At 49.2% G+C, this 10,189-nt stretch overlaps 1 protein-coding gene across 1 annotated transcript; it reads left to right on the top strand.

Moving 5' to 3' along the window:
• Positions 1 to 3,427: 3,427 nt before the first annotated feature.
• Positions 3,428 to 10,033, top strand: Evx2 (even-skipped homeobox 2). The gene is made up of 3 exons (XM_021156896.1): positions 3,428 to 4,041; positions 4,967 to 5,247; positions 6,685 to 10,033. Exons 1-3 carry the CDS (start codon positions 3,615 to 3,617, stop codon positions 7,402 to 7,404), a joined length of 1,428 nt encoding a protein of 475 aa, XP_021012555.1. The 5' UTR covers positions 3,428 to 3,614; the 3' UTR covers positions 7,405 to 10,033.
• The last annotated feature ends 156 nt before the right edge of the window (positions 10,034 to 10,189 follow it).

The following is a 10,189-nucleotide window of genomic DNA, read 5'->3' as shown; positions in this document are numbered from 1 at the left end:
AAGAAAATGCCCTTGCTTTGTTTACATCATTCTTGCCAGCAAAACTGTTCTTTTTGGATAATACAGAGAAATTTTTTCCTGTATGTCACCTCACTCCCAATCTTAAAATTTTGGCATGCCCTTCACATAGGTGGAAAATGCCCTTTGAAGGCATGGGGTTTGGGTTAGATTTTTGTCTGAGTGTTCCTGTTCTTCTTGGTGATGGTACTTTGAAGATATCAGAAACTGAAAACGGGGTCCGTTTCTAATTTCATCCTCTCCTTTCTGGAAAGGGTATGGAATGACTATTCTTTTCAACAAATATAACAGTCTCCTCTCTCTCTCTCTCTCTCTCTCTCTCTCTCTCTCTCTCTCTCCTCCACTGGTGTAATGTTTTTGAGGTAGGCCTGCCTTTAAATAAGACAGGTAACATGAAGAAAAAAAAAGCGGTTATGCAAAACTTTCAAACCCCCATGACATGCATTATTGGAGATAAGTATAAACCATGAACAATTATCAAAGCTCTCTGTGTAGGAAGTTTCCTTAATGGGGGGGGGCAATTCCCCAGGGGTTCTCTAGTCTTCAGAAGGTAGATCCATGTAAAAAGCCACTTGTAATTGTATACTAAATGAGTTATATAAGTTAGTCAATATTATTACTAGTAATAGGTAATGTTCTAAAGGAACATTAACTATTCAAATGGAATAGTCACTGTGAAATGCTACCGTCTGCTAAGGCCAGTGAAAGTTATGGATGTTTTTCACTGAGATAGTTTCCCTGACAAGATCACAAGTATATGTGGGGCAATAGACATCCTAAAAATGCAGTATCAGTGTTACTTAAAAGGTGCAAGCTAGTTTCAAAACCACCAATGAATGAAGATGTCGCGGAGAAATGATTTTTTTTTTTTTCATTTTCAGTAGAGTGGAGTCATACTTGGCCAGCTTTTGGAACCAGAGGCGGTGGGTCGTAGAAGAAGGTAAGAAATCTCCCTAGGCCACTGAGGTTTCTGCGACAGAAAAGCAGCTCACAGCTGCTGAAACCGCGAGGAAAACAGATGGGGGCGCCAAATGACAGCAATAAAGGCAACGGCGGATTTCCGCCCAGGCTGAGCGACCACTTGCTGCCAAGGTCTTGGCCCCCCATGGAGCCTAGCCTAGACCAAAGATTCTCTTCTAGTCCCTTGGGTAGAGAAGGATTAGGTAGCAGGATCCTCCCAGAGAAACTGGGGCCCAGACTGCCTAGACCGGTGGAGCTGGGCGTCCTGGCTGAGAAGCAGTTGGGGGCGCCCGCAGAGCTGGACGTGTGATTAGCGAAGAGAGGTAGCCAAAAATCTGCTTGAGGACAATGCAAGTGCCAGGAACTGAGTGACCACTAGGGTAGAATAGCCGCCGGGACAGGGGCAAAGGTGGATGCTGGGTCAAGTTCTCAAATGGAGGTCATCGCCCACCAGACAATTCTCCTGAGCCTGCGAGCCTATGCAGTTTTCTACTTACAACTTTAAAGAGGTGGGATTTTTTTTTCCAGCAAGCTTGCCTGTAGAAATAAGTTGGCGCTAAGAGGAAGAGGTGAAAAACTTTTGGCATTGACTATATATGTATACACATGTATATAAATATATTTCACACCTCACCTCCCCTTACATTCCTGACGCGCCCCCAATGGGTCCAAGGTTAAAAAGAAAGCGCCAACAGACAGATGGGCAATTAGATCAGAGGTTTGCCCCTAACACACCCCAATATGCTGGGTGTGTCTCAAGGCGGGAAGGAGGGGGGCCCGGGTTAGGGTCTGAGTTAGTGCTGTGACCAGGATGCAAAACCCGAGACCAGCATCCAGACTGCCAGGCTCTCTAGGCTGCTTCGGAAGCTCACGCGCTAAACCACTGTGTCCTGTCCCTGTCCTCCGTGGACCTCGCCAGTGCGGACGAAGCTCTGCTTCTGGGGCAGCAGGCGGGCAAACTGGCAGGACGCATCTGAGTCAGGCAGGGTGGGGCGCAAGCGCGGGAGGAGATGAGCGCATTTGAGTGAAGATTGATCTTCCTTAAAATGGTTGCCACCGGCGTCATTATGACTATCAAAGTTATCGCCAAGAGGCTCAGCCTCCAGCCTCAGGCGGGAAGGAGAAGAGGCAAGGCTGGTTGGAGACTCTCTGTGCCCCCAGTCAGCACCAGGAACACCCGGGGCCACAGGTAAGGGACTAGGGTGGAGGAGGGGGAGGATGGAGAGGTGGAAGAAGAACAAAGTGGGAAAGGAAGGGAGGCAGCAGGAGATTCCATTCCCTCCACTTTGACCCCGAAACCCAGTTACTTTACCACAAATTCCTCTATTTGAGAAGGGTGGGAGAAAGCCGGCAATTTTAAAAAGTGGGTTCTGTGAAGGGGGAGCTATGGTACGGTAAATCATGATTGTGTTTAAAGTTAGCTGTCAAATTCTACTATCAGATCCTCCAGTCTAGTTTATTTCCCCTAAGGGAGAATGCGAGGGTGAGAAGCTTATCCATCAGCGAGATTATAAAACAAAAATCTAAGGTCTTCGAGTTCAGAAGTCAGCCTGCAAACAGTGGTAGAAAATAAGAGAAGATGTAATGATTTCCGCTTGGAGGCACGGCATGGGTCCTATGTACCTCCCCAGCCACGTAGCAAGAAAGCATTTTCAAAAGTCTACAAGATATATTCTGTCTCTGTCTCTGTCTCTGTCTCTGTCTCTGTCTCTGTCTCTGTCTCTGTCTCTCTCTCTCTCTCTCTCTGTGTGTGTGTTGGAGGGGTGAATCAAGACTGAGAGGAAGAAGTAAGGAGAGAAAGAAATCAGGATCCTATTTGTTAAATAAAATACTTATTATTAATATTTGGTTCTTAAAACAGAAAGATAAGTAATCCTGACAGGAGTGGGCGCGAGGTCTTCTTACGCAACTCTTCCTGTATCCTCCCCCTTACCCGCCCCCCTTACGCCCCCAGCTTGTAAATGTTAAAACAAAACAAAACAAAACAAAAACTTCTCAATATCTACCCTGGAAAAAAATCAAAGCATTATCTATTATTTAACACGTATCTGTGTTCGTGGAGAAATGAGGAAGGCGCTGCATGATTAGGACCTAAGGGGCAACCCAGCAAACTGAGAGCGTAATGATGCCCCTAAATGAAGGGGGAAATGCGCCGCAGCGTGCTCTATTAATCAGACTGTCAATTTCACCCCCGAGGCCAAACCCCCGGGCGAGCAGAACTGGCTGGGAGCGGGCAAAGGACCGGAGCCTTCTTCCTCACTTCTCGTGTCTTCTCATCTCCTACCTGGATCTATTTGTCTGCTCTGAAGTCGCCTTCATTACCCACTGACAGGAGCGTGTATTTATTTGCTTATAAACCTGTTACAATAAATGATTATTCGAACGGCGTCATTCGTACCTTAATGACGAGCGGGCGCTACTTTTTGATGAATGACATCTCCGACTCGGAAGGATGTATGGGTCATTTTGACCAGTCATTCCCTCGCTCTGGCATCCCACAATTTTTTCCGCCTCCCTCCAAAAGAGATAATAATATTTAGAGCCGCTTGCTGGGGCTGAATGAGAATCAGCCCTGGGCGCAGCCCATCATTAAGACGGGACAGCCAGGCCACTGTGACATTTTTTAGAAAGCTGAGATGATGGAAAGAATAAGAAAAGAGATGATTCTGATGGAGAGAGGGCTCCACAGCCCTACTGCTGGCAAGAGGTTCTCCAGTTTGTCCGATTCGGCTGGCGGTGCTGTACTCGAGGCCCTGGAAAATTCGCAGCACCCGGCTCGCCTCAGTCCGCGCCTGCCGTCCGCCCCGCTGCACGGAGCTCTGGGAGACCTCCCCGCCAAGGGCAAATTCGAAATAGACACTTTGTTCAACCTGCAGCACCCGAGCAGCGAAAGCACCGTCTCCTCCGAAATTGCCTCCGCCACCGAGAGCCGCAAGAAGCCTAGTCATTATTCCGAGGCGGCCGCCGAGGCCGACATGAGCAGCGACGTGGAGGTGGGCTGCTCCGCACTGCGCTCCCCCAGCGGCCTGGGCGCTGCACCGCTCAAGGAAAACAATGCCAAAGGTAACCGGGTACCCGCAGACTCCAGCCTCATCCTCCGGGCTCTCTCGCGGGCCTCGCCAGCCCTTTCCACACCTTAGCGGGTCTCTGACTCTTAACTAAAGTGCTTCACAGAGCTGGCAGGGGCAGCGGAGGGATGCATACTATAAACCGGTCCCTCTGGCTCTGTTCTTTGAGCATCCCAGCACAGCCCGGGCCTGTGGAGCCTAAGGAGCCAGGCCCAAGCGCCCAGGCTCCTGCCTGAATCGAAGTAATGTTTCGCTTGCCGATCTAAGAGCTGGGGCGAGGCGACACAGCGCTAGCCCGGGTGGCTTAGTTGCTTTTGGGGAAGGGTGCCCTGGACAGGAGCTCCGAACTCAGTTGCTTCTGGAGCCCCCAGGGCCGGGTGGAGGGGGCACTCCTCTGGATAAGTCTGAGACAGAGTCTGGCCTCGTACCTCTGCTCAACCGCTTAAGTCAGCGGACAGAAAAGAGTTTGAAAAGTGGGCACCTCCTTCCCTTTACTGGCTTGAGCTTGAGCTGCAGATGCTTTGAAAATCCTAAGATATTTTAAACCCAAAGGCTGTCAAAGAAAGATTGGAAGCCATATAAAGAGCTGCCCCGTGGTTCCTAGACTGTCAAGCCCACAGTTTCTTAAACTGGTTCCAAGGTAGGCATTCTTCCCCAGCAAATTTTCCTACCGAGTGGAAATTTTCTAATTATTGGAAAAAGAACAACCTTTTCAAATTCTGTTTCTATTATTTGGTTAGGAAGGGCTCCCCAAACTTCATTGATTTCATTAACGGCAGCAATTTGTAAGCCTGACAGATCCCATCAATTTTGACAGCGACTTTCCTTCTCAAAGCCTCTTTTGCCACCAGCTAGCAACCCCATCTCAGAGTTCTCGGTCCCTACAACTACTCATGAGCTGTGAACTGTTTGTTTGCTAGGGTACGCGGAGAGCGGCTCCGTCGCGGGCACCACGACGTCGGCTTCCGGCTCGGGCCTTGGCAGTCTGCATGGAGGTGGCGGCGGCGGCAATAGCGGGGCTGCGGCGTTGGGCGGCTCTGGCTCCGGTTCCGGCGCCGATCAGGTGCGGCGATACCGTACGGCATTCACCCGGGAACAGATCGCGCGCCTGGAGAAAGAGTTCTACAGGGAGAACTACGTGTCTCGGCCCCGCCGGTGCGAGTTGGCCGCTGCACTCAACCTGCCCGAAACCACCATCAAGGTATTGATTCCAGCGCATGCCCGCTCAGACCTCCCTCGGGGCGCTTGGGTTGATTTGTCTCATCCCCGCCCCATATTCTCCCCTTCTGGGTGGTGAGAAATCGGTGTGGAAATCCACCGGGTTTTGTCACCGAAGGAGTAGGCTTATTTATTTCTCCTGTGCCGAATTGTAATCGGTTGACAGTCCTGGCTCACCCGAGGAGCCCTGAATCCCAAGGCCTGCGCTTCAGACCGGCCCTTCGCCTTGCTCAGTTCTGCCCAAAGGCTGCCCAGGTGCCCCCTTACTTGTGCCCGAGGTCCTCCTCCACCCTAAGCGGCAGGGCGGGCTGGTTTTTGTTTCTCCGGCACAAACCCGAGGTGCAACTTTTCATTCGTTCCTGATCTATGTGAGATGTATTTTTCACATAAAGCGTTGCTACCCGAAGAAAAGGTTACAGTATTTTTAAAAATCGATTGGATTGAGACCGTGGTTTTCTAAAGATTTTTTTCTCTTGGGCAACGTGAATGAACGAAATTGTCCTTGTTTTTATACATACACACACACACACACACACACACACACACACACACACATATATTTGTGTATATGTGTATATACACATTTATGTATATATTTAGGATATTAATTTTTTTATTATGCATCCAGAACAGATGGCTAGAAACTAGGTAGGCTTGGTGAACACTTCACAGAGCGTTAGACTCTCCAGCAAAAGAGGACAGACACTCCATGAAATAAAGAGAGTAGTATGGAAGTCTTCCTCCAGTTTGATCGGGCTTTCTTTCATTTAGAGTTGTGACGAATGATGTCTTTATTAGATACTGTGCTAGAAGGAGGTAGAAAAGTTCCCTTTCCAGGTTCTGGGCACGCAGCTTTTGCCACTCATTTAAAGCAAATGATTCCAACAAAATCATCCCTTCAATACCCTAATCGGACCCATGCCCCTAGGGAACAGTCCTTGCAGCTCGGAGGGCTCAAGACCTGGAGCTGCTTCCTCTCAGAAAAACTGCTACACAGTCTCTCTTCAAAGGCTGCCCAGAATCCCCGTGCAAATCCTGGGATTGACAGACCGGTGTTCAGTGAGGCTGGGCGCCAGTGGGTGGTTGGACAGAGGGAGATAAAAGGTTGGCTTGGGATGGAAAACCAAACCAAACCAAACCAAAAAAACAATAAAACAAAAGCAGCAAGTGGAAAGCCAGAACCTGAGGAGTCTCACTAAACTCAGGAGCAGGAGACTCTTTGGGCTGAGGTTGGTGTGCCCTAGACGATCCTCAAGTTAATGTGCACCCTGTCCGGTAGGGGAGAACAGAGAGATTAAGCCCAGAGCCAGGGAAGCAGGCCAGGCCACTCTGGGACCGGGGAAGGGTTTGGAGACCCTGGACAGGGACTGGGAATACCCAGCGCTCCCTAACCCGGGCGGTGGTGCGGCTGTCCCCGCAGGTGTGGTTCCAGAACCGGCGCATGAAGGACAAACGGCAGCGCCTGGCCATGTCGTGGCCGCATCCAGCCGACCCCAGCTTCTACACCTACATGATGACACACGCGGCGGCCACCGGAAGCCTACCCTACCCCTTTCACTCGCACGTGCCGCTGCACTACTACCCGCACGTGGGCGTCACCGCGGCTGCAGCAGCAGCGGCAGCCTCGGGAGCGGCGGCGGCAGCATCCTCGCCCTTCGCCACATCCATCCGTCCTCTGGACACCTTCCGTGCGCTTTCACATCCTTATTCGCGGCCGGAACTGCTCTGCAGCTTCCGCCACCCGGGGCTCTACCAGGCGCCAGCCGCCGCCGCGGGGTTGAACAGCGCGGCGTCGGCTGCTGCGGCAGCGGCGGCTGCAGCGGCGGCAGCCTCCTCGGCGGCGGCGGCCGGGGCGCCCCCCAGCGGTAGCTCAGCGCCCTGCTCGTGCCTCAGTTGTCACAGCAGCCAGTCTGCAGCGGCGGCGGCCGCCGCTGCAGCGGCAGCGCTGGGCTCCCGGGGCGGCGGTGGCAGCGGCGGTGGTGGCGGCGGGGGAGCCGGGACGGCGGGTGGCTCGGACTTTGGCTGCAGCGCCGCGGCGCCGCGCTCCGAGAGCGGCTTCTTGCCCTATTCCGCCGCGGTGCTCAGCAAGACCGCCGTCAGCCCGCCGGACCAGAGGGACGAGGCGCCTCTCACCAGATAACTACGCCGCCGCCAGGGGCCGCGCCAGCCTCTCGGCGTGCGCCCCGTCGGGCCCCGCTTGGCCCTCGGCTCCTGCTGCCGCTAGGGGGCGCCCCGGGGGTCCGGGAGGGCGGAAAAAAACCTGCCCGAGTTGGGGGGTTGGGGGAGGGAGGGAAGGGGCGGGCGTGAAAGCCTGGCGGGGTCCCCCCAAATGATCTCTATTTTTGTATCTCCAACCTAACTCCCCCCTCCCCATGCCCACTCCCAACCCTACGCCTTCTAAACGTGGTTCCCGCTTTGCAGGCCCCGCTTTCCACCTGTCTGGAGTCCCGGGTCTCCAGAAGACAACCCCCCACCCCCCACGGGCCAGTCAGACGGATCCAGGTGTCCAGTTGTGGCTGATCAGCCTCGGGGCCGAGTTACCTTGGGGGTGGTGGTGGCCAGAAGCAATGGGGGTGCCGTGACAAAGTGAGAGAACTCTGGGCGTTAGTTAGTACTTGGGCGAGGGAACATCACCCGTCTTAAACCCCCAGATTCATGCTGCTGCTCTTTTTCTTGTCTTTGAATGAGGGGGAGAAGGAAAAGGCAGATTTTCTCAGTTTCAGCTTACTAGGGGCCTTTGTCCAAGGGGAGCAGGAGGGTGGAACTGTGAGAAGCCACAAGGCAGACAGGGAACGCGTGGTAGACATTTTTGACAGCGCGCAGGGCTGCAGTGGTCTGTTCTGTTCGGACCCCGGTGGGAAAGGGTGCCGATCGTGCTTCCTTCTCACCGGTTCACTACAGTTAGTTCTTTTAGTCTTTTTGGTTTCCGTGTTTAGGAAATGGAAGGTTTTATTTATTTTTCCTTTTTTCCCCTTGCATATTTTGTGTAAAACGTAATGGATATAGAGGTTGCCATAGCCAGGACTGAAGGAAAGGGAAACAGAGAGGAGGTGAGGGTCAAACTGACATTGTAGTTTGTGGAGAGGCAATTTCATCTCAGTTTTCCAACCGTCAGTTCCACTCGATCTGGAAAATACTTGAATCTCTGGGTATATGATATCATCCTAAAAATCTCCTTAGACACTTTTATGAGTTGGAACTCTATTCCTCTGGACCCTTTCTTTCCTTGTTTTCCTTTTCCTCGGGTAAAATGGTTCTTGGTGTATTTCTCACGCATGTCTATTGCCTTCTTCTCTGCAAAGCCACCGCTGGGTTGCTGAGACCTGCTCTGCCAACCCTGGCTACAGGGGGGTTTTCCTTGAACTTGAAGAAAGGTACATCAAAACCCACCAGTGTTAACTGCCACGTCAATTTTGATGCTAATAATGTGCAGATTATGACGAAAATTGCCAATCATGCTCTCTGATGGACCTCCTTTGAATGTGGAATTGGAGAAAAGTTCCCCGCACGGAGACCTGCTGTCAAGTACTAACAACCCGCTAAGGGAAGTCATTAGGAGAGACGGATAAGAGACTCGGTACATAAAACATTGTTCTTGGTGCATAGAATGTATGTTATTTAATGTTATCTCTGTTACCTGAAGTGATTTCGCAGAAAAAAAGCCACGTTCTTATCATCTCAATGGCCAATTTTCATTTTGGTAACTTGGACGCCCTGGGTAGACTTTTCTCTGTTAAGTTGATATTCCACCAATGTGAACAGCCTCATTAAATCAAGCCCAGATATTTCCATAATGCTCCCCGCTGAGCCACTTCGCTCCTCACATAATGAGATTTTCTGAAGAGTTGAAACCCTAAAATAACTTGCATGCTTAGGCCCAGCAAAGTGGGTATATGTGTGTATGCAACCTGCGTGTGTATGTGTATATATATGTATACGTATGTATATGCATATATATATATCCGTGCTCTTAAATACATATATAAGAGGTACACACATCCATAGATACACATTGGCACATTTTCTGTGATTTATTTCAAATTCGTTTTCTAGCTTTTTTTTTTTTTTTTTTTTTTTGGTTGTTGTTATTTTAAAGACACTGGATTTTAAAATTTCACTTCCTGAGGATAGATTTTTTCACTATATGTTGAAATAATTAATTATTCCAGGAAAATTATTTTTATCAAGTGGAAAAGATTTCAAGGGGAAGCAGTATTTAAAAACTCTTGTGATTTATTATGATATTCCCATAAAATATTAAAGAACTTTCCAAGGAAATAACAATGATCTAAAACTCAACTTTTTTTCTAAAGAGATGAGACTACTTATGTAAAAAATGATTATACCAGCTCATATTCACTAAGTTTACATTAAAATATTAATATATAATTTAAGACTAAATAAAATAAACCAAAATATGGTATCCTTTATCAGCTTTACCTTTCTAGCTTGTTAAAGCTCTTTGTTATGATCAGCTATCAGATGTATATAAGGTACCTTAGGCAATAATGTTTACATCCCCCCTCCCAAATATATATGATTGATGAGAACGCTGGCTGGTGAAATGAACATAAATTCATCTTATGTTAGGTCCATTGGATCTGGCTAGTATAATAAAATAAATCTGTAAATAAAGTCTTTGTGCTTTAAATATTGCTGGCTGTATGAACTCACTGTAAGATATTTTACAAATGTGCAATAATTATAAAGCTTTGTATATTACGTTATTTATTGTGTTTGGTCATGTAAAATAAATGTTATTTAAATCAGAGCAATTTTATTTGTTTAAGAGATTGCAAAACGGTGCATGCTGGTGTTTGTTTTTAACTGTGGCATCCAGGGTTATGAAAATCTCTTAAAACAACATATTTAAATCCATATAATACACATATCAGACGGATTAATTCATTCTAATCATTATTTTT

Source organism: Mus caroli, chromosome 2 (genome assembly GCF_900094665.2).
Source record: "Mus caroli chromosome 2, CAROLI_EIJ_v1.1, whole genome shotgun sequence".
Taxonomy (NCBI): Eukaryota; Metazoa; Chordata; class Mammalia; order Rodentia; family Muridae; genus Mus; species Mus caroli.
Note: the sequence above shows the minus strand (reverse complement) of the source record. Positions and strands in the feature narration are given on the sequence as shown.

Excerpts from the sequence above, each read along its gene's own strand:
- Evx2 (XM_021156896.1), top strand. The coding sequence starts at position 3,615 with ATGATGGAAAGAATAAGAAAAGAGATGATTCTGATGGAGAGAGGGCTC. Across the intron at positions 4,042-4,966 it reads CAAGGAAAACAATGCCAAAG|GGTACGCGGAGAGCGGCTCC; the intron begins GTAACCGGGTAC and ends TTTGTTTGCTAG. Across the intron at positions 5,248-6,684 it reads TGCCCGAAACCACCATCAAG|GTGTGGTTCCAGAACCGGCG; the intron begins GTATTGATTCCA and ends CTGTCCCCGCAG.